This window comes from Plectropomus leopardus, chromosome 16, assembly GCF_008729295.1.
Source record: "Plectropomus leopardus isolate mb chromosome 16, YSFRI_Pleo_2.0, whole genome shotgun sequence".
Lineage (NCBI taxonomy): Eukaryota > Metazoa > Chordata > Actinopteri > Perciformes > Serranidae > Plectropomus > Plectropomus leopardus.
In genome coordinates, this window is record NC_056478.1 from 16157576 (window position 1) to 16182389 (window position 24814).

At 39.2% G+C, this 24814-nt stretch overlaps 3 protein-coding genes across 3 annotated transcripts; all 3 read left to right on the forward strand.

Moving 5' to 3' along the window:
• Positions 1–386: 386 nt before the first annotated feature.
• matn3a (matrilin 3a) lies at positions 387–8541 on the forward strand. The gene is made up of 5 exons (XM_042503932.1): positions 387–552; positions 4748–5323; positions 7400–7525; positions 8201–8299; positions 8486–8541. The coding sequence occupies exons 1-5, from the start codon at positions 387–389 to the stop codon at positions 8539–8541; spliced, it is 1023 nt and encodes a 340-aa protein (XP_042359866.1).
• Positions 8542–14240: 5699 nt separating this feature from the next.
• Positions 14241–17177, forward strand: ttc32 (tetratricopeptide repeat domain 32). Its single transcript, XM_042503781.1, has 3 exons — positions 14241–14382; positions 14596–14762; positions 16239–17177. Exons 1-3 carry the CDS (start codon positions 14267–14269, stop codon positions 16364–16366), a joined length of 411 nt encoding a protein of 136 aa, XP_042359715.1. The 5' UTR covers positions 14241–14266; the 3' UTR covers positions 16367–17177.
• A 180-nt stretch (positions 17178–17357) lies between these two features.
• On the forward strand, positions 17358–24464 carry zpax1 (zona pellucida protein AX 1). Its single transcript, XM_042503847.1, has 21 exons — positions 17358–17496; positions 17584–17660; positions 17740–17835; positions 17917–18041; positions 18999–19142; positions 19223–19318; positions 19436–19600; positions 19697–19793; positions 20327–20544; positions 20625–20781; positions 20858–21066; positions 21165–21282; positions 21775–21974; positions 22045–22159; positions 22239–22408; positions 22478–22575; positions 22663–22793; positions 23483–23672; positions 23911–24052; positions 24151–24280; positions 24358–24464. The coding sequence occupies exons 1-21, from the start codon at positions 17477–17479 to the stop codon at positions 24438–24440; spliced, it is 2781 nt and encodes a 926-aa protein (XP_042359781.1). The 5' UTR covers positions 17358–17476; the 3' UTR covers positions 24441–24464.
• The last annotated feature ends 350 nt before the right edge of the window (positions 24465–24814 follow it).

Sequence of the window (24814 nt, forward strand, 5' to 3'; positions counted from 1 at the left end):
CAAAGTAAATAACATGAGCAATAAAATTAATTGGAAATATTTAGTGACATTTTTGGCAGTATGAGTGGTGCATTTTGGGGGCTAAAGGGCCCTGAAGCACACTGAATTGGAAGTGGTTAAATATCTGTTGATATAACTGGGACTTAAAATTGTCCTCCACATCGTGCACATTAGACCGGATATTTGGGTCGTCTTCTATACTGTCCTCCATACCATCTTTACGGCGGCCTGGAGGTCATGTCCCACCTCTGGATTGGGCAGCTGGTTTGACGCATTGGACTGAAGCTCCTCATATTAGGAGGCGGTCAGTCAAACCCCCGCTGAGCTGAGCAGGACCCTCAGAGACAGAGAGACAGTCCACTGGAGGACTGTGTGTGCAGATGAAGATGAAGTCAGTCCTCTGGAGCCTCCTGTCCTGCGCCTCACTGCTGCTGTCTGATGTCCTGGCCACATACCACCTCAGTGCGGGGGACCCTCAGCTCACAGCCGCACAGAGCTTCGCACAAACCAGGAACAATGGCCGACCACCGTTCAGGACCCTCAATCCAGCAAGTAAGTTTGATTGAAACGTGTTTCAAAAATACTTAAAACCCCAAGTATGAAAAGCAATAACATCTGTGGTGCGGAGTATGCTCTTTAGTTAGCCTACAATACATAAAACTATTTTTAACATAGTTTTAAGTGCAGTTTTGGGGTAACATTTTGTATATTACTTTATATTTGACTATTTTTCAGTATGAGATATTGTACTTTTTACCAAACTAGTTTTTTTGACAGCTCTGATTACAAATTAACTGATTTCAAAATAATGTTTTAAATTTAAAAACTGCTAAAAGTTTGCACTGCTAAAAAAATGACCCCTTATTAAAAAAAGGCATTACTTAGGATTCCTTCTAACTTTGATGACAAGGGCGTCTGTTAGTTGTTAGCAGTTACAGACATTAGACATTATATTTAACATTTAAGGTGGTTTCAGTTAAACTCATATTCTAGACCGTAAGAGGTAAACCTCAAATTTTAACTGAAATATAATAGTAGTAGTAGTAATAATAATAATAATAATAATATTATATCAAATAGCTGAGAAAAATCCAAAGTATGATTGCATTGCATAAGTTTTTTTTTTTTTTTTTTGTTTAAATTTCCTTTCCTTTTTATAATCTTGCATCCTCCAAGATTCATCTTTGCAGGGCCCTCACCCCTAGGTTGAGAACCACAGGACTGAATTACTAAACAATATACAAAGTAGTTAAAATAACTCTACTTCAACCAGCTACAACAGAAAAATACAACTTACACATTTATCCATATTATTAAGCAATCTAACAATGTCATACATAATAACGAATAACTCACAGTGACCCTTTTTCCTTACAATGAGTATTTATACTTTGATACTCTAAGTACATTTCGTTGATAATATGTCTATACTTTTAAGTAAAATTTTAAATTCAGTATTAACACACAATGGAGTATTTTTACATTGTTGGACTGCTACTTTACTTGCTACTTTTCTGAATACTTATTCTTACCTTTAAACACACTTTCACGTAAAAGTCCTGCATTCAAAATTGTACTCTCAAAAGTACCATAAGTAAGTAAAAAGTACTTATTTATGCAGAAAAATACCCCCTATCAGTGTTGTGTGTATCAGTAATTATAAGCAGTGTTTCAATGTAGCAGTTGGTCAAAATCATTATTGGTCAGATAAATGCAGTGGAGTAAAAAGTGCAATATCTCCCTCTCAAATATAGTGAAGCTGCATAAAGTGGAAGTTGTAAATTAAGTACCTTAACTATATATAATATACTGCTCTATAAGTATAGTACTTGAATAAATGCACAAATTACATTACACAGCTGCTTTCTATTCACATTAGAGGTTTTGAATCTTTTGTAACTAGTTTGAATTTGTGTACATAAAAATGCAAATTGTTTTGTCATGTAAGTCAATAATTCTTGCAGATTACATTTAAAAACAGTATTTTTTGTAATTTAAATATTATGGTCTAGATTTGGCAGACGAAGAATTGATATTTCATTTTTCAAAAATGTTATCTTAACAGGCATACAACAACAAGATTTTACACTTGTCTCAAACACAACATGCATGAAATGTGAAATTCTGAATTGGGTGTTTCACAAGCTTTATGTATTATTATCCCAGCTTGTTGCAAACAACCCAAGTGGCTGAACTTACACTCGTGCTTCAACTAATAATTTGTCTGTCTGTTGTTGTACTTTCTTTACAATGTCAACTGACACAACTTTCCTGTACTTTCAACGTACTAATGATCTCTATCACTTTTCCTTTCTGGTGGCGCTGTAGTTCACAGAAGTGATTACACGTATAGAGGAGGGTATCACTACCACTACCAGCCACCAAGGATCCCTCCACCGGTAGTGTATCAACCTTTTCCTCTCTCTCCTCCGGTGACTTACCACAGGCCCTCACTCCCCGTGCCGCCCTATCACCACAGATTCAAAGGGCCACCAATGCACCACATATACAAAGGTCTGTCTCCACCTGTAGCTCACCATCCCCATCAAAGGCTCAAAGGCCCGTTCCCTTACAAACTGAAGGGTCCCTGTCCCACAAAGTCAGACCCAGCAGTGCCCACAGCACCTGTGCTACACCTCCCCACTGGCCCTCCGACTCCACCAGAGCCAACAGTGCAGCCAACAGTGCAGCCAACTCTGCCAGCAACTACAGCTGCACTGCTGACAACCATCCTGCCAGTGGTGGTGACCACTGTGCCGCCAGTGGAGACCACCACTCCTGTGACGCTACCGGTCAGTACCCAAAGCGGCTTCATCACCACCGTACGTCCTGTGGAGACAGGTAGAATTTTACCAGTTAGGTTTGCTTTCCAACCAAAGTCCTCAATGTTTTCCAGGTCAGATCTGTTTGTTTAAGAAAAAGTAGGAACAACAGTTCAATCAGATGTCATTTTATTTAAAGGAATCAATCGACATTTTGTGAAATATTCTCTTTCTTGCTGAGAGTGAGATGAGAGGGTCGATACCACTCTTATATGTGTCTGTTTAATATAAAGCTACAGCCAGCAGCAAGTTAGTTTAGCTTAGAGTAAAGACTGGAAACGGCTTGAAACACATAGCGTGGCTCTGTCCAGAGATGACAAAATCCACCTGCCAATTCTGCATTGGTCTGATGTTCAACACCTACTCCTGAACCAGAACTTTAAGATGCAATACTACTCCTGCCCTGCAACCTGCACATATGACCGCACCCGAACCGACCCGTCACCACAAGATCTGCTCAACCTAAAACCAGAAATCTTACAATAATCAAGCGCTGATTGATCATTCTTGGACAATTTATACATGTGAAACTATAGATAATATATTTTTAAAGGAAGGTTATTCAGGAAATACATTTTAACAACTTTTTTGCTCATTCTGATAATATTTAGCAGCAGATCTCAGTTAATGTTCCTGTCAACACACCTAATTGAAGTGGCTCTCATATTCAAGCTGACGACAGAGCCGAGGCACAACATCAGAAGATTAAAACATTGAAACGTTAATTTAAATTGTTATTAGTTTTATTTTATTTAAATATTTTTATTATCCAAAACCTAAGATCCAACCCACATGTTCTTTGTTATACGCAGAACACCATCAAAATGAAATTATGACAAAATGCAACCCGGGAATCACCTAATTTGCAGTTTGTACAGTCGGTACTTGACCTGATGCAGGACTCCTAAAGCTCACTAATTAACATTTCATCTGTATAAACTTCGCGTGGAAACTCTGCTTTTATATCAGGGCTTCAAGCATCACAATCACAAAATGTTTCATGAGAACTGTAATTGTTTTAAATAGAGAAGCTTAATCTCTCTTTTGACTCTAAAGTAATTTCATTTGTTTGTGTCATCCTTGATTGTTATGAATTATTGATGTGCGTCTCCAGTCTTTGTGCTAAGCTAACCATCTGCTGGCTGTAGCTTCATATTTGTTCTACAGACGAGAGAGTAGTATCAGTCTTTGAATACAAGAAAACAAATAAGCATATTTCCTAAAATGTTGAACTATTCCTTTAAAGCAGATGCCATTTTATATAAAACTTGTAGAATTTAATATTTTAGGGTATTTTAGTGGCAGGAGACAAAAAAGGGGATTCCTCTAAACACAGTGAACTGCCATTCTGTTCGCGTCATTAATCATACTATTTGAATTCATTAGATGTGGACTGATTAAGATAATGTAAAGCTGAAAAAACAGGCCACTTTGAAATGTGCATTTGGAAATGTAAGATATGGTAAAGTAAGATGAAATAAAAACAGTATTTTTTTCTTTTAAAAAGTAGAGAGAATTTGACACTAGATTGCAGAAATGTAGTTTAGTATATGTGTAAGTGATTTTACAGGCAGGGCTCCTAACACTGTCTCCTTCTTTAGGTGTGATGTTTATGTGTGGGCGTCAAACATCCTCTTCTTTCAGGGAAATGAGATAAAAGGATGTGTCCGATGATAAGTCTCTGATGGCCTGTTGAAACACTGAAATGATAGTATGTAGTATGACATACGATATCATTTCACCAGAAACACAAGCTTTCGTTTCACCACTGCAGTGATGCACAACAGCTCCCTTTGTTGGAACATGTGTTGTGCATCTGAGAGTGTCCTGTATTTTGTGACAGCTTAACCAACAAGCTTGAATGTTTGTCTGAATAATGAGCTGGGTTTTGTACTTAATCCCGCCATGGTTTGGTTGCTCACCAGAGACAGACTCTCAGTGCAGGAGCCGTCCCCTGGACCTGGTCTTTATCATTGACAGCTCTCGCAGCGTGCGTCCCGGTGAGTTTGAAAAGGTGAAGATATTCCTGGCTGACATGGTCGACACGTTGGACGTCGGCTCGGAAGCCACCAGAGTAGCTGTGGTCAACTACGCCAGCACGGTCAAAATCGAGTTCCTGCTCAAAAACCACTTCAACAAACCTGACATGAAGAAAGCCATTTCCCGCATCGAGCCCTTGGCAACCGGCACCATGACTGGCCTCGCCATCAAGACGGCAGTGAACGAAGCCTTCACAGAGCAGTCTGGAGCCCGGCCTCGCTCAAGGAATATCTCCAAAGTGGCCATCATTGTAACAGACGGGAGACCACAAGACCAAGTGGAAGAGGTGTCGGCTGCTGCCCGGGCCTCAGGCATTGAGATCTACGCTGTCGGGGTGGACCGTGCCGACATGCGCTCCTTGAAGCTAATGGCCAGCATCCCTCTGGAAGACCACGTCTTCTATGTGGAAACCTACGGCGTTATCGAGAAGCTCACCTCTAAGTTCAGGGAGACCCTGTGCGGTAGGACAAGAGACCTGCACAACCTTTTTCCCACCATTAACCCTGGTTCTAGTTCCTCAGTAAGGGGCACCTTCAGTCTACAGGGGGGTTGTTGCAGATTGTGGATCATTTACAGTGTTATTCATGAATTATAAACTCTGAAATCTTGAGGAAAAACACCAGATGTTCTTAACCCCCACATGGACTGCAGATGTTGGACCTAGAACCTGCTTGTAGTCGCAAAGTCAAACTCATGCAAAGTATTAGGGCTGAGTAGCCCTAAACTTTCAGCTTCTTTTTTTCAAAGCAGAAAATTATATATGATGATTATTAGTAAATTGTTTTGCAATTCAAAGCATCAATATAGCGATTGCTTTGAAGGTATCCCCTTTTATTTGAAATGATTTAAATACACAGTAGAACCTCACCTTTTTTTTTAAACCAATCTGAAAATTAAGACATCCTATTCAATATTGGAATGCACTTAAATATAGACGTGTGCATGGAGCTTATTCTTTATAGGGTTTTTCTTCGTTCTGTTTTATAACCACCGACATGGAATATGCAGTTGTCCAAAATCATTTTGTGTTGCTGGTGAAATAACTTATTTAAAATACTAGATTCTAATTCACTATTGTACAAGCAACACAAATGCCAGGATACATTTTGGCATTGTGTGTTTCTGCAAACCACAGATATTACATTTGTATTTTTGATCTGGAGCTAATATCTTGAAACCTTATGTTTCAATTTAGAAATTTGCTTCGACAATGCTGGTGTTACTGTTTGGTTAGGTGTAGAAACAAAATCACTTGGTTATGGTTAGGAAAATATCATGTTTTGGCTTAAAATATGTGGTTGTTTTAGCAAAAAACACAGCTGGAGATGTGCCTATGGTGTCTGAGAAAATACCTGTTTGTTGTCACCACAACCACTACTGGAAAACATGCCAAGGGCTTCTTAAAAATGCCCGGTTGATGTTGACTCAACCACCACTAATGATGTGCCAGTGTTGCCTTAAAAAGACCTGGTTGTTATTACCATAGCCTCCACTGGAAATGTTACATCGTTGCCCGTGGTGTACCTCAGGGCTCCTTTTTAGGTCCTGTATTGTTTGCTTTAAATGTGCTTTCACTTGGACACATTTTTAGCTAATTCAGAGGTATATCCTTTCACTGTTATGAGGATAACATTCATGTGTATGTCCCCTTTAAGCCTGATAACACACACACCCTTGGTTTTGCACAACTGTTTGGTTGCCATGAAGAATCTGATGTCCAACAACTTTTTACAGCTAAGATCAGACAAGACGGAGAATCTAAAAATTGCTCCAGATGGTATTGCTTGCAAGGTTGCCACAACCACCACTGGAAATCTGCCAGTGTTGTCATCATAACTACCACATGTTACATCATGGTCTTGTACAGTGGTCTGCTGCTTGGCCGCTGTGTTACCTAGGTATCACGCTATCCATCACTCCCCTCTTCTTCTTGATTAAATACTCAGCTCATATAAATGTTGTCAGAACTATGCCACTTTAGAAATGTTGATATGATAAGTATGTAGCATATCTGTGGAAAGCAGAAACATATAATGCAACATTTTCTTCTTATGACTTGTACAAGATTTTAAAGATTTGGGCAAATGAGGTTCTGCTGTAAAGTTGACCTTTGTTCATGTTTCTTTCTAATGTTTTTCTTGTCCCCCTGGTGCTTATGAAGTCATTTGTCCATGTAACTGTCATTACAGTTGTACTTCAAGGTTCTGTGATTTTACCTGTGTTGTCCAACACACAGTGAACCTAAGCAGTTCGCAAATGACCTTGGCTGAGATGTGGTGAAGGTGTATGAACAGAGTTTTCATCGCAAGTGACGTGGTCAAGTACAAACACACAAGACAAGCTTGCAATTTTTTTTCTTTTGTACAAGCAAATAATATACCAAAAAATATATACTGATTACCCTTAACTGCTTTAGTGGATTTTTGCAACTACCTTACCTTTCACAAGCTATCTACCTATAGTTCATTGTTTGCTCATAAAACTGTACCAATGCTGCCATTTTGATAGCGCCATCCCTTAATCCCGGCTTATTCCAGGTCTGGACCCCTGTGCCATGGGACATGACTGCGAGCACATATGTGTCAACAGCAATGCCTCGTATTACTGCCAGTGCCGGAATGGTTATATCTTGAATGCGGACAAGAAAACATGTTCCCTGAAACGTAAGAACATACTGTGTGGATTCCTGTAGCAAATTTGACTTTTTGCTGTGATATTAACCCTTTGAAACCTGAGCAAACTGGCTTGATTTCTTTCAAAAACATTGGAAGAAGGCAATGAGCAATGAAAAAAGAAATGACCCAAAAATGAGCAAAACAAAAATAAGATAATAATTCTGTAACATAATTGTATATGAATAATTCTGACCATTAATATATTTGCTCATTGCCTTTTTTCGAATGTTTTTGAAAGACATTGCAACAATTTTCTCAGGGTTTAAAGGTTAAATACTAGTGAAAGGCATCTGAAAGCAGCACAAAAAGGTGCTCCAGGTTTCAAAGGGTTAATGCTGCTAAAAGCTTTTAAAGCATTGTGCAAAATGTTTTTGGCTTCTAAGCAGATCTTCACAACATCGCAACCAACTGGTGCATGATAATTCACTGTTGACTGTTGCATTTGTTGGACAATTACTGGGTAATATTATAGAATTGATTCACTGTAGTTGCTTTATTGTTGTGGAAAAATGGCAATGGTAAATTATTTTTGAAAACTGTAGAAAGTGTGCTTTCGAGCTTTGGTTTGTTTTTCAAACAGAAAGTGAGTGGTACTGTGTGTGCTTTTCCACTTTCTACATGTTCTGTGACACGAGTGCTGAAATTTGCTTTCTCCTGGCGCAGAGGTGAAGGCAGTGGTGGTGGAGGATCCCTGTAAATGTGAAGCCAGACTGGCCTTCCAGAAGCAGACACAAGCTGCCATCCAGCAGCTCACAGCCAAGCATATCCTTCCTGTTGTTTCAGATGGAAGACATTTTATTATAAACACTCTCTGCAGCACATTTCTCTGAGGTGAAAGGTGATTATTTCAACCTGCTGGCTTTGTTATTGTAATGTAATATAACAGTGTCTCGTGTATGTTTTCATCATTTATTTTGCCTGCAAACGAGTTTCCTTGACTGATCTCACTGGCCGATGTGTCCGGGAGAATCGAGAGTCTGGAGAACATGGTGGGCCGTGCTTGAAGTTAGACTCAGTGGTAGGTGTTGACAGCTTTTTTTCCTGGGGTTGATTTGTTGTAAAAGCCACCCACACACACAGTTTGACCTTTTGTTTATTTGCTTTCTGCAGAGACAGCCCACCGGTTTACCTCCTGGACATGGACATGTGCTTCTTGTCATCCACCCTCCCAGAACGTCAGTATGGACTTCAACTACAGATGGAGTAAAGCTGTGATTTATAAACTAATGTCCCTCACATTACAGACTGTAGTGGACTGTTGAGTAACATTATCTACAGCTGAATATGGGCATTAAACGCAACATTTTGAAACTGCAGTTAAAGCTACTTACACTGTTTTCTCAAAAATTAAACAAAGTGTGACTTATAATAACCAACTGTATTTTCGTTGTTTTTCCTGTACTGTATTATGTGTTTTGTGTCCTGTTTGTACAAAGTTGCATATTGTATATAGTACTTTTTATGAAAATATAAAACTGTATTTACTTAGTAACCAATTTTAATAGTAAAATGACTTGATCTTCTGAAGCGTTCAACCAGTAGAATGTTGCATATTTCTTTTTTGACCTCTCTGTTACTACAGTTTTACTTTTGAAAGATTTATTGTTACAGGTCTTTTCATGTGTTGTGGATGGTAAATGATGTTATGAGATTAAGCATAATGTTTGCTAATAATTATTAATGTAACCAAACATACAAGTTGGTCAATAAAAATAACCACAACAGAAGATGTTGTGCTAACTGTTGTCTTTTTTGAGTTAAGTATGCGGTATTGCTGATGACAATATTATTAATCTGAATTCAGGGTTGTAAAGGGGCCACTGAAAACTACTATACAGGGAGGTCATGATAGAATGTGGATACATTAAGATAGTGCCGACCATAAATAGTAAAAAAAATGTGGCTCATGAAAGTTTGAATGATTGTCATTTAAAGGAGCTGTATGCAATATTCAGAACATTATTATAAAAGGAAACAATTGCTTTGGAAGGGTCCATACACATGCATGTTTTTGCACCCTAAATTCCATTGTTGTCAGTATAGATATATGGAAGGTGTGCTAAAAAGTTAGATCATCACAGTCCTAGCACACATGTATTCCAAAAGCACCAATTTTTCAGGGTGCAGCCATTGTGCCCTGAAACAAACACTGCATGTCATGTGATGAGGAACAACCAATCACAATCAGCAGCTTCTGGACAACATTTTGGGTCTAATACACACTTTACAAAAACAAAGCCTGAAAGAAGATCAGTACCACACTCAGGATTTCTGGTAAATTAGCTATGATTTGGTCACTTATCCCCTGCCTCTCTCCGTGCCCTTTAAAGTTGAGAGAACATCCAGCACCTGAAATTGCATATTTCAAGAGGTAAAAGATGCAGCATGTGTCCTGGACCTGTATGAATAATGGAGTAATGACATACTGAGCAGAGAATGAAGTCATGCTCCTGTGTGTGTTGTAATCCGAGCTTCTCTGTTCTTTGTTGTGGTAGACGGTCCGGCTGCATGTATGTGGTAGTGGATGTTTCCTGCACTGTGCTTATACAGTGGTTACTGCTGATAACATCATTTCGACCCAGTGTTGCTGAGCAGCAGTGTTGTGGAAGCTGAACGCTCACCCATTGGTTTCCTCCAAGGTTAACACTGCTAGCTCTGTCAGCACTGTTGCCGTTAGCACTGTTAGCACCAACCCCTCAGGAACAGTGCTCGGCTTTGAGGCCAATTTGACATATTGGTCAAATGTAGAATAACGATGTGTGGATCGGTTATATGATGCTGTGGGGCCCAGAAAGACTTATCCCATAGTCATATGTTGGGAAAAAGACGTCTGTAAGTCAGTGGATATATATTTTTTAAGCGTCACAACCCCTGCAAAATTATTTGTTTCACTATCGGAATTAGATCCATTGGGTTCAAAATATTTGAAAACTATAACATTTAATCACTTTTATCCCCATTCAAGTTAGGGCAGCACAAAATTGGAAGTTGACAGTTTGTTCGCTGTAAGTCTCTAGTGCTCTTGGTGTATGGGCCCTGTGATGCTGAAGATTAAGGCAATTTAATTCCAAGGATATCAAGCTTTTTTGGCTCCATGCACCACCGATCTACTCTCAATGAACGGGGCCCCACCCTCAATGCTGTATCTAGTTCTCTTTATAGTAGTTTAGTTTTTAGCGTTGTTGAGAGCTGTGTGCAGACAATCCAGCTCAAACTCTGAATGATAAATAGCATATTTATAAATGTTGAATCTGAATGTTGCATACAGCTCATTTAAACTTTACTTCTTATGTTTTTAAATGGTAAATCTTCCTTATTAAGAAGCATTTTAAACATGCATTTTCTTCTGAGGACAAAAGCATTATTCAGACTTGATCATAATCATTCAAGTCAAATTTTATTCATAAATTTCCTTAAAAAAAAACAAAACAAATCCAAAACATAGTCATAAATCCCACATTGTATGAAACCTCAATCCTTCAGTCTATACTACTGTATAAGGTATTTGGCAGCATCAACATATCATCCCAAAATGTGTTTCTGTTGATACAAAGGAGGAATTGTATCTGTCTCTCTTATATAACTGTATATTTCAATGTCATGTATGTATCTCTGTGTCAATATGGAAAGGTAGGGATGATGGTGGAGCTCCGACATTTCTAATAACAATGTGTTATAATTTACTCTGGCTTCACAGACACAGTCGGTGCACCCTGATAGCTGAGGTCAGGGGAAAATCATTTCCTAACTCCAAACCCTTTTTACTCAGAAACGCACATTCAGTCAATAAACAAACAAAACAAGCCACATTGAAGCCTGAAATGTACCCACAACTTAGCAGAGCTGTTAATATGACTAACCTGATTTGATAAATTAGGGGGTAATTATTTTAAAAACTTTCTTTCACAGTCATCTGTTTGTGTGCTCTGTTGTAACCATCATGTCTTTTTTTACACCTTCAGCAGTGCCAAGAACAACAGAGCGGGGTCATCATGTAACCCCTGGAATGAGTCGCTTATTTGCCTGAAACAGTGCTGACAACAGAGCTCCTCTGTCTGCTCTGTCTGTGTGAGGCAGAGAGTCAACATGCCAACGTTTACCTCTAGTCTGGCTCGGATCCTCTCCCTCCTTCCTTTAACCGGACAGATGCTTTATGTTTGTTCGCTATTTCGCTGGCTTTCATGGTAACCACACACATGGGCGGTCGGGGAGGTGAGCCCACTGGTGTTTAGGGAAAGAAGATGAATGGGACTAACACACCTCTGAGAAGGGGAAGAGACACATAAAGTTCGGTGTGCGTTCCTGCTGTAGTGGCGCCCCAAGAAAAATTTCATAAGGGGGGCCAGATGGGGCCCCTGAAAATCTGGGAAAAAAAGCCCAAAAAACATAATTTTCTTTAATTTCAGGAATTCTTTAATACTGTTGACTTATGTAGGCTTGTTGAAAACTATGTTAATATTGAGGAATTGCACACTAATATACTTGTTTTTTGTGTGTCATCACTGCACAACAGTGATAAGAGTGATGTGCGCTGCTGCTGTTCGTCTGTCAGTGAAAAGGATAAAGATGAGTGATTAATGTGTGTCCTGGTTCTGTAGACTTTGATACTTTGTGTTAACTCTCTCAGCAAACAGCAACATTTAGGGTGCAACATGAAGGGCTGTTGAACATACCAGTCTTTGCTTCAGGTGTCCAGGTTGTCTCCACCAATATAAACCTTTTAAGACTTTCTATAGCTTCCAGGAGTTTTAAGTGCCTTCACATAAACAAATGTGACCTATATAGACAAACTCAGTGGAACCAGATTACTGAACTGAATTTTGATATTGTGGGCTATTTTGCTTCCATACCACATCTTCTTTCAGTCTAGTGGAAAAAGACTATTCTGTAAATGCATGTAAAAAGCACACATTTAATGTGATAATGCCTATCTAAACATAACATTTCAGTAAACTTGCAATGCAAACACGAATTGTCTTAATGTAAGTAATGACCTTTGGAAGTATCATGGGGATATCTGTTAGTTAAAAGTTTCACCTAATTCACCTGGAGTGTCTCCCCAAAGCACAAAAAGCACTACAGTCTTGTTATTGAATGAATTCTGAGGTATACACTTCCTTGTGTTTCCTTATTTGATGATTTTGGGATGCAGAAATCCCCTTAATTCATGTGATGTAATGGTCTATAGTTTAACCTACACTTGTGCATGTTATTGCCATTTTCTCAGCAGTGTCAACAGCCAACATACTCTTCCTCTGGGTCAAGCTGATCTCCGTTTGCTCTCTTTCAGCTCGTCCACACAGTCTGGAGATAAATGAGCTGCAACAGGGAAGTGCATGGTTACTGAGTGACCTCTGCTTCCTTAAGGTGTCATTTTTCACCAGGACTGTTGACTTCTTCACCAGGGAGATCACTGGGAATTTCTCACCAGTTTGCTTATGGGTTGGCCCCTTGTTCTGTATTTACTGCAGCGAGTGTCCACACTGTCCTGAGATCGGTGTGACAGCTGTTTGAGTCTGTGGGGGTCACACTCCTTTTCTTTGAAGATGAAAAACAGCCCCTTCTTACATTATCAGGATGATATTTACCCAGAAAAGTAGGCCGCAGGCTGAATTTTATGTTAAAATGTCATGCTTATACTGTATAGAATTTAAACTTGTTTTTATCGCACCTACAGCACCTGCACTGATGACTTCACTGGCTTGTTTCTATGAGATCTGAGTCAAGTCTGCCACCTGCTGACACCACAAATCAGTTATCCTCTGTGTTGAACTGATTTCTGATTTTATGGTTCAGTATGGTCTGAATTTCACCACGTTATTTCAGGTATTATAACAGGAAATAATATTGTGGGACATGAGGATAATAGTTCATCCACCTTTTTACTTGTAGAATAGCTTAAAAAACTTTTTCCATCTTGCATGAAAACATATGAAAGCAGAATTGATATAAGAAAATATACTGTTGTACTTTATTAGTCTCAGAGGAAATGTTTGTGTCAAAGATGCTCACTATAAATTGTAAAAATAAACAAAAAATAGTATATCTATATATACATAATTCAATAAAATGCACACATATTAAAAAGAAAGAAAAAAATAAATGTGCACAGGAAGTGCAGCATGTTAATAAAAGAGTATTGTACTGAAAATTTTGCCATAAATGTAACAGAAAATGTAAAGGAGAAAATTAATCTATGTCACAAATTGCACAGACACTGCAGAGAAAGGGGCATCTGTATCATTATTTAAAAAATAATATTAGCGTATAGATATAATTTAGCCTATAATAGTAAAAGTAGTTATTTTTCAAATAAAACATAAAATCAATATGGTAAAATGTCAGGAAAAATATACAGAAAAATACAGCAAAAGATAAATAAGAACAAGGGGCCTACTGAGCAGAAAAGTTACCAGTCAGTGAACAATAATACAATAAAAAAAACAAGAAATACACAGAACAAAATGCAGAGAGAAGACTAAACAATACATATACACATCAAAAAAATAGCTAATTAAATGTAATGGTAATTTCCTTTTAAAAAATTCTAGGGACAATAATATATGTAAGTAAAATCAAAGTGATAAATTATATAATTACCTCTATTTTCAACTGTCGGTTGATGCTAAGCCACGCCCACTATAGACGCACTAAAACGTGATTGGATGTTCTTGCGTGTGACATCACATCCGCAGTTGTGAAAACACGACCGACAAACCTGTTCAGCTCATGGAGGAAGATAATTCCCAAATACTTGAATATGCTCACTCTGAGTTTAAAAAGCACAACTTCAAACAGGCAGAAGATCTGTACACAAAGTTTATCTCTTCCTGCTTACAGCCCAGGTACCGTTTGTTCCCTTTTGGAGACGTTAAACGAGCTAACGGTCAGAAACTGATGTCGAACTGGTGTTACACAGTTTTCTGTTACCTGTCAGATTGTGACCCGGGTTTTGCTAACAGTTAGCTAACCTTAATCATGTTTCTCTCTCTCTTTGCTGTCATTTAATTGCATGAATTAGTATAGAGGCGGTCTTTAACGGTGTCGTATTTTCTCAGGGAATGTGAAGCTAGTAGTTTGGCCACTGCTTATAACAACCGCGGACAGATAAAGTACCTGCGGGTGGATTTTCATGAAGCGGTGGAGGACTACACCTCCGCTATACAGACTGACAGCCGGTTTGAAACACCTTTCTACAACAGAGGACTCATCCACTACAGACTAGGTAAAGATACAAAGACACATTTTTTAAAAAATGTGCATATTTATTTAACCAAAAGTACCCAATGACATAGTAGACAGCTCGATCATCTTCAAGCCTGCCATAGCTAAATGACTGACTTCCGCTCTGCTTCAAAATAAGTGTCAAAATTATGAGATTCAAATTTTTGCCCTTTGTGTTTCATTATTTAAAAAAAGTCCAATTGAATTAAATACATAAATGAATGAATAAGTATATGTATATATTCAAGGAAGACTTCATAGAAAACTAAACTACAGTTGTTTGATGCTATTACAAATAACAAATCCATACCAGTCAATGACCATGCGGGGGAATAAGTAGTTACAAGTAACCATTTGCAGTAATTAAATTGAAAAATAAATGTATGAATGAAAAGTCTATATCTATCAGAATGGACTACTTCCTGTATAAATGTAGTTATATGTGACATAGGTCATTTGGTCAAGTTCAGTAAGTCATTCTATCAGTCTGTTCATTCTGGTGCTTTACATCTTTTCTTTTGCTTTACACACACATATATATATTTATATATATAAGCATCGGATGTTTGATGTTTAAGTTAATCAAAAATGAGGATTTAATAATATGATAGCAATGGAGAAAAAAAGCAGCCTGTCTGTACTTGGTATCTGAAAGAAGAACAGTGAACTCAGGTTACAGCACATTATCACTCTCTGAAAGGTCAGAATTAGGTTTCTATAGAGCTTTTCTAGTAGACAAACTCCTCCCTGTGATACACTAGATACTGAGATTAGTGAAACAGTCAATGAAAAAATACAGCACTGGCTTAGCAAAGGAACAGTTCACACCACAAATAAAAAATATGCTTCCCTTCTGTGCTGTGATACAGTTGGTGTGTGTCATTCTGTAGAAAGAAAATAGTTCCTACATGAAACTGCTTGCAACGAGGGCTGCGGATTATCTTGAGTAAGCAGGTCATGATTTCTGAAAGGAGACATTGCTGTTTAGATTATCAAATATGTTTTTGTGGTGCAAGATTGATAAATAGCACTACATGTAAGAGGAAAAATATGTACTTTTTAATTGTGAGTTGAACTGTCTCTTCAACAAATGCCTTTCCCACAAGCTTCCTGTTGGCCCTTTTTGGACAATATTTCTGCATTTTCATCGAAATGCATTCTGATGTCACTGATTGTTGGTGATTGAGGTGTCACTTGATATAGTTCAGAGAATATATTGAGTTTGAAAATTATTACTAAGTTCATAACCTATGGCATGATCTCAACATAAGGTTGGTTGATGCTGCACTGTATGTGTGTGGAGTCATTTTACTGTGTTCTTCTTGAAGACACTAGATGGAGCTGTGAATTCGCTGATAGCACTTGTGCTCATGCTGCCCAAAAAATAAAACTGCTGACTCTCAGCATGCCAGTTTGGCAGTGTTTTACAAATTATAAAGTCATAATGTATTTACTTTTTTTTTTTGTTATTTTAAAGGCTTTTTTGACGATGCCAAGAGTGACTTCCAGCAAGCATTAAAGCTCAATCCAGATTTTGAAGATGCCAAAGTGAGCCTGCAACAGACACTTCTGGACCAGCAGCACAAGATTAACAGGGGATACTGACAGAGTAAATATTTAATATATGCTGAAATCTGACGCATGTTTTGCCATGTGTTGTCAGTTTCAATTTATGTACACCTTTCATATAACAAATTTGGTTATTTAATCTGACACTCAATACTTTGATTATTTAGAGATATCAGCATGAAGATACACCTAAAAGTGAAATGCAAACAGCATAAAGCAACCAATGACACAACTAAAAATCAACCTATATCTTCAGAAACATTTGCAGTTTGAACAAATGAAAGGAAGTAGACATCCCAATGGATCAGGCGCGACGCTTATATGGATTTTTGTTAAGTGGAGCATTGATAATTCCTTTTCTGCACTGAACTGAGACTATTCCTGTTGGAAAAAAAACGTAATGGCCTCATAAAGGAAAGTATATCATTGTGTAAGTCTGCGAGTGGACGGTGCAGACTAATCGACCCAGGCAGGCGCATCATGTGGAACGATGAGCTTGAGTTTTACTGTCGATAGTAAATGTCAGTGCACCATCTTGAAGACACTGGGAGGAGGTTTATTATAAACAAACTGTAATCATGTGTTGGCATACAGTAATGAGGAGTGTCTCAGCTGCAAAAGAAAAATGTGTTTCATGTCTTAAATTGGGTATAGATATGTAAATTTCCAGCATACCAGCTACATAATAAGGTACAAATGTAACATATCTGCATTTGCCAGACTTTTTTTTTCTGGTCATTAGGTTGATTTTAAGGAAAATTCGTCCTAGATTCTTTTGACACAAGTTAAATAATTAAAAGAAATATATTTAGGTTACCAAACACAAATGTATATATGTTTGTAATGACTGAACAATAAAAATTTTTTAACACACTACTGATTAATGTGTATTTATTCAGTCTTTGTTGTAACAAACAGGCACACCTCAGCTCTCCCACAACGTGTGAGGTGGGTGGAGAATCACTGATGTCCCTCACCTGCTCATCGTCATTATCTGAAATATAAAACTGCTGGTGAGGCTTCAGTAAAGTAGTCAGCCCCATCACTTCAGAGGTGGTTAGTTGGGTGTGCTGGGGTTTCGCTGCCAAGCTCTGATAGTGATCGGATTCCTGGAGTTTTTTTGTTTGGCTGTGTCAAGACTGCAACATGCAGATGCTACAGAACATGTATGTTCATTTTTATGTATGTATTTTTTTTAAAGAATTTCAGCTGCCTACTTTCATGATTCTAAACTGTGTTTTGTTTGTTTTAAGTTTGATATGGAACGTGATGGCTGCAATAATCCTCTTGGGTCAAGCAAGGCCAAATGTGAAGCTTAATTTGCAGTCAAGTAAGCTTTCACTCACATGGAAACACTTTCACCTTTTAAGCCAGTTTACACTCTTCCTCACGAGCTTTTTCTTTAACAGGCAGTGGTCTAATGTCAGACTGTGCGGCTAATCTCATGAGGATTTCGCTGGACGAGGCTCTAGCAGTGGGGAACCAGCTCGAGGTGGAGGCCACCAGTGAGTATGACACCTGCTGACAATGAGCAGATTGGTCCCTCACTGAGCTGATCCCTGTCATTTTTGCTGTTTTTTCTGCAGATGGCACGCAACACATTGTGTTAACACCAAGCCTTGCTGCTCAGTGTGGATATAGCATGGAGTCTGACCCATGGGGTAACACCAGAATCTACACGTCTCTAATGGGCTGTTATGTGGACAACAAAGTATGTTTGAGCTCAAACATTTCTTTATTTTATTGAACTTTTTCAGAAAAAATCTTAAATTTGTGCTGTGTCTCAAGGTGTACACTTTAACTGAAATGCAAAAATGCAAAACCTTGCTACATTTCACATCAGACTTTAAGTAGATGCAATGCAACACATTTAATCATTCCCAATTACATTCAGTGTTTGACTGAGGTACACTGAAGAGGCTTCGAACCTAAACTCTGATTTGTAAAAGACTGATCATACTGTTCAACTACCCTGTGATAGTCTAAACTTTCTTTGTGATGGCAAAAAACAAAATGTTTGACATATTACCAATCAGACAATATTCTTCGTAAACACCACTCAGAAACTTGACTCAAGTGTCTGACCCACGGCCTTTAAGCAGATCTGTAGCAGTCTGCTTCAAGCTGAACAGAAAGACAACTGGACCATGCCATGGAATTAATTGTAATTCTCTAGCGAGAAAGCACTTGGTATGGTCCACATATTTCCTCAAGAGAGATTTAACTGGCAGGCAGCATTTCCCTTTATGTGCCTCCATGAAAGTGTAAATCAGTCAGTGTTTCATTGTGCTGTTCTCTGCTTTTCTCCCACCTTCTGTATGCATGAGTCTCTAGGACACAAAGTACAATTTTGTTTCGAGTTAAGCGACAAATGTCGAAGGAAAAAAAATCAAGGGGATTGTCTACAGGAAAACATACTTTTTTTTTTTTGTCTTTTACTAAATTCTTGCTAATTTTGGGGTCTTTTTTTTTTTTTTTTTTTGTTGTTGCTCATTACCTTCTTCCCATGTCTTTGATAAATCAAGTCAATTTGCTCATGTTCAACATGATGAAACTTTGAATGGTAAAGCAGCTGGAACCAGACAAAATTACTTAATTTTTGACCCCATTAATGCCTAAAATAGAGGCAAAAGTTACTGCCCTGATGCATTTGTTCTTTAATTTGTAGGACGATACAACATTTAATGTTGGCTTGAAACTCCGAATGTACGACCAGAGTCCATCCAACATGGTTACTCATGATGTGAAGCAGACTTGCAGCTACACTCGGTGGGCCTCCAGAGAGATTCTCTGCGACAGGAACTACATGGAAGTGGGTCATTTTATATTGATGGTTCTGCCTTTTTAAAATGTATGTGTGGTAACAAATATGTAAATTTTTCCTGTTTTTAGGTGTCAAATCACATGGCTAAACCTGAAGCACAAGCTGAAGCTAAGGGGCAGACTCAGGATGTTAAGGACAACTCCCAGATCAACACCATTCCTGATGTATGTTGCCTACAAATTGTTTGACTCAGTTCATCCTGCTCCATTTTTCATCGCCTTTAACAGTTTATTTCATCCTGCACTAAGATTTTTTTTTTTTTCCCCTTCTCTTCTCCATAGCCCTCTGGTGCAGCACACGGTATCTGGAAGATGACGTTTTTCACCCCTGAACCAGTGTCAATGGTGCTAAAGGAGGCTGAACAAGCCGGCTATGGCGCCATGACAACTTCAACTCGTCTGGTTATGCGAAGCCCGTACAACACAGCAGAGACTTACTCGGAGGATGTAAGTAGCATGCACCCATCTCCAGTGTTTTTTTTTTTTTTTTTTTTTTTTTTTTTTTTTTGTCTCGTAAATGAACTCGAACTTGACATCTTTTAGGTGGCTGGAGTCCCTATGGAGGTTTTCAGGGTGAGCACTTACTACAAAGCACCACATGGTCTAAGTGTGGTGAACTTGGCAGCAGCTTGTCCCACAGGTGAGTCTCGAGCAAACAATGGACCTCGATCACTAGCAGTATTATCACTGTCTCAATATCTTCGTGTCTTGTTTGACCAACATCTGAACTACAAAGCTCATATTACAAAACCCATCCAGAACTCTTTCTTCCAATTTAGAAAGACTGCAAAAGTCAAACAAATACTATCAGCAAAACTTGGAACTGCATACTTTAGCCTTTTCTTGCTGAGGCTGTTGCAACTCTCTTAACTTGTATTGGTCTTCCATAGCTCGACTTCAAATGGTACAAAATGCAGCAGACAGTTTAACAATATTGAGTCTGCATAACCCCAATTCCTGCCTCCCTGTATAAGCTTCCCGTTAAACATTGGTTTTAAAATTTTACTTATCACTTACACGGACTAGCATGACCTGTCCCCTGCATATGTCGAGCCCCTGTTCCACTTCAAAGTCTCAAGGCTGCCTATCGCTTTCCTGCTATTTTAAATCCAGAAATGACCAATATTTTGCTGTTACTGCTCCCAAACTCAGCAGTTGCTTTGTCGTTAACAGGTGGCGTCCTCTTTACCGACGACGTCATCTCTTGGCATGTACCTCGCCGTGTGACTCCTGTGGTCGATGGCAGCTTTAAAATCCTAGAAATGCACATGGGCATCAATGGGCAGCGGCTGGATAAGTCTCAGATGGCTGCACGGGGGTACACACTGTCCACCACAGATTTTCACATCGTGATTGAAATCCCAGTGGGCTCGCCTGATGGTTACTACAAGGTGGGAAAGTCTCTAGATTTGACATGCAAGACTCACTAGTCCATTTGCATGTTTTATTAAAATGCCATGAATAATTGCAGAGCCATGCCCCAGATTACCAGTACCACATCATCTACATCGTGGAGCCCATGTTGGAGGTGCTGTGGCGGGCAGATGACACCCAAGATGATACCAGATACAAGGTTTTGTTCCCTATTACAACCCCTCTAATGCCTCGACCGCCTCATGTCCAAGACGGTAAGTCTGTTTTCTGGTAGACTAAAGAAACCTGGAACAGCTGCAAAGGTTTAAGCCTGTTTTCTGTCTTCTTCAGACACTGTCCCAGAGGCCCGGGTGTTCAGCGTTCACTTGGGGACTTTCCTTCATGATGTGGAGCTGATGAACATCACCTTCTCCACCGGGGTTCTGACTGTTGAGGAGAGCAACGCCAGAGGTTTCACCGTCCAGGAGCACAGATTCCCCAATGGATCAAAGAGCTTCTCACTACAAGTGCCCTTTGATGCTGATGTTGTCCTGACACACGTGTGTAAAATCACAGATGAAAAACGCTCAGCACCAGCTTGTTCTGCTTTAAAGTGTTTTCAGTGACATGACTACGCTCTTATTTTTTTTTTCTGCAGAATCCTGAACGTTTGGTTACACACTACTTCCTCCCTCTTATCTTTGGGTTTGTGATCCTGCCTGAAGAAACTCCATTCGCACACCCAGTGGATGTGCAGGCATCTCTGCAGGATGTTGGTGAGCTCATCAAAGCACAGCTGTTAAAAGATTTTAATATCAATCACAATGATCCAGATTTGTAAATCATGGGTGCATTCCAAATCACCTACTTTTACTTTGTAGGGACTGCAGCTGCTCTCAAAGTATGTAATATTGCATGAAGTATGCACACAATCGGGACATACTGCATCATAACGGATTTTATTTGTACAAAATCCCCCCTTTTTTTTTTTTTTTTTTTTTTTTTTTTTTTTTTTTTGCTTCAACTTTTGCAGTAAGACATTAGGCTGCCTATTGCACCTCTCACAGTATAACAATTTGGGTGCAAAATATAAATACTTTTAAATGTCAAATATATAATACATTTTCTTGCTGAAATCAATCCTGCTTGGATAATCATGGTTTTGTATGTATTGTATGGTTTTGGATATAAAACCAAGCTACAACCCCCAAAACATATGGGTGGAAAAACTGCAACACCTAAACGGTTACTACATTCTCTGCTTTTAGTGCTCCCCACCATCACTGGCACCTGTGACCAGAACCAGTTTTACATCAGCGTGAAATTTGGGAGTCATGGCCCAAATTTTGATGCCATAGTTGGACCTCGACAGCTGACACCGGACATGGCGGAGGAATACCACTTCCAAGAGAACAGCACACACTTAAGCCTCATAGTGCCGTACACTGCCAAGGACACAGTGTTCGAGGTATGTCAGGTAACTAAATATTCTCATCATAAATCTTCTGCTCTGGATAACTTCATCTCCTGTTCTGCAGCTTCTTACCACAGATTCAGTCAGAGCCAGACTTGACGTGCATCTGTTGGATCGCATCAACAGCTGGATGCTTGCTGATCTGTATCTGGCCTGCAATTTCCCCTTAACAGCAACGAGTAAGACATGAAGCATTTAGCATTTATTCTGCCTGGATTATTGAAAGTTTTCTTTATCTATTGTCTCTTTGACCTTCAGAGTGCTACCCCAACGGAACAATAACCGCTTTAGCCCTGAAGGTGGAATCGGTGCCCAATCTTGAGCCAAGTTGGCTGACTCTAAAGGACCAGTCCTGCAAACCGGTGTTCAGCGACGATCGGTTTGCCTATTTCTCCTTCAGTGCTGACTCCTGTGGGACCACTAGAACAGTGAGTCTAAGGTCACCTTAAATCTAGAAATTGAGTGCTTTTGTTTGATACATCTGTTCTCTTTTGTAGTTCTTTGACCACTACATGCTGTATGAAAATGAGATTAGCCTGTATTACAACAACAACAAAGGAGCAGCCTACACATCACCAATCGATCCTGAGTACAGGTAGATTTAAATAATCCCTTGATGGTATCATGTGATCAGTGACATAAGGTTAATGCCTGCAATGAAAGCTCCTCTTTTCTCTTCTAGGCAAACTGTTTCCTGCTTCTATGTGGTGAATGAAACTAAGACTGTTGCATTCAGCTCGAAACAAAGAAGCTTTGAACCCACAGCAGAGATTGGCTCAGGGCAGCTAATTGTCCAAATGAGGCTAGCCCAAGGCAAGATTCTGCTAAATCCCTTATTTTGTTTCCATACATAATGTACTAAAACAGAACTCCAGTGTTTTTCAACCCTGACTTATTTTTTTCCTGTCTCAAATAACCTATGAGAACATTTTTTTTTTTTTTTTCCAAACTGGTCCAGTATTGAGGCTATACCAGCTGCAATATAACAAAGGAAATTTTGTCCCTTCATGTTCACCAAAACTGCTTGCTTTTTTCACTGACAGGCTGATTGTTTGTCTTACATTATGGAAAGGACACTCTTGATTTCTCCATAGGGTTTTGAGAAATGTTAATGTGGGCCAGCCAGTGGCAAAAACATGCAGTATGTTGCATTGACAGCCTGTTTCACCACTGCAGCACTCTCACTACTGGAACTTTTTTTTTTTTAAATTGTTGTTCTCAGTCACTTAGAGCCTGTTTAGACCTGGTACTGGCATGCTTTTGGTGATAGGAACACAAGTGGACAGCCGAGACGCTTCGCCGTTCACACCTATGCCTATTATGTGTCTCCAGCTGACCATTTGTGTTCAGATTTCATTACGCATAAATACCACATGCAAACAGGGCCTTGGACCCAAACATGGAGAGATTGAGGTCAAGATTGAAAATGCAGCGTTCCCCTTACCAAGCACTAAATGTCTCTCCATGCTTTCTTTTTAATTAATGGAACTGTTCTCCTCCAGATTCATCATATGATCTCTTCTACCAAGCACAAGATTATCCAGTAGTGAAATATCTGAGGCAGCCTCTATATTTTGAGGTGCAGCTGATGGAGTCCACTGACCCACAGTTGGAGCTCATTGTGGAGAACTGCTGGGCCACCCTGCATGAAGATAGGATGTCTCTGCCCAGCTGGGACATCATTGTGGACAGGTAAATGGCATAATCTTACACAGAACTGAAGTACCACTTTCAGTTTCTTCACAATTTTTTTTGCTTCCGTTAGTGTTTTTTTTTTTTTTTTTTTTTTTTTTTTTTTTGTCCTGTTTGAATGTAACAGTTTTGAGTGGGTTGCTCAGAATATACTTTGTGGAGACTGAGACTGATGTTCCATAAAGTAAAATCCCAGTTTCACAAGTTTGAAAGCTATAAAGCTTTGTTCTTTCACTAGCTGTGAGAACAGTGAGGACAGCTACTTGACCATTTTCCATCCTGTTGTGAGCGATGCCAGGGTTTCAGTCCCATCCCACATCAAACGTTTTTCTGTGAAGATGTTCACCTTCACTCAAGAGGAAGAGGTTCTAAAAGACGAGGTAAAACCCTCGTACATTCAAATGAGGCGTCTGTTGGTCTCAGCATGTGGTGCAGTTTCATGTAGCCCTGTGTAATAAATCCCTCTGTCTTTCCACAGATTTATGTCCACTGTGATGCAGTGATATGTGACACAAACAGCCAAGCAGACGGTTCCTGCAGAGGCCAGTGTGTGCAGCCTGCAGGCTTTGGTAACTCCAGACATCAAGGGATAAAAGGATTGAAAAGGGGTAAGTTTTGGACTAAAACTTTTGAGTGAAACTTTTAATGTGAGCAGTTGGTGATCTATACTTGTCTTGTGTTTCAGAGCGAAGAAGCTTGGACTCCACCCTCCAAAGGCAGATCTCGTCTGGACCTATTCTCATATTGAACACAAGGTCAAAACTCTGAATAAACGGCAAATGTTTCTTAAAACTTGTCCAGAATGTTCCTTTGTCTTAAAGATCCATTTTCTATCAAAGCTTTGAATATATCCTTCGCTTTCCAACCTGCATCACATACTGTAAAGTCATACTGTTATTTGCATGTAACATCACATGCTATCATAGATTGCAGTTAATTTTATGTCTAACACTGTGTTGTGTAGTTACCACCATTGCTGTGCATCTCTTCTTCACTTCTTTCTCTCTACTGTAATTGTTTTTTACAACATCTATTGCATATGTCTGTCCTGGAAGAGGGATCCCCCCCCCTCAGTTGTTCTTCCTGAGGTTTCAACCATTTCCCCCACGTCATAGTTTTTCCTTAGTTGATGTGAGGGTCCA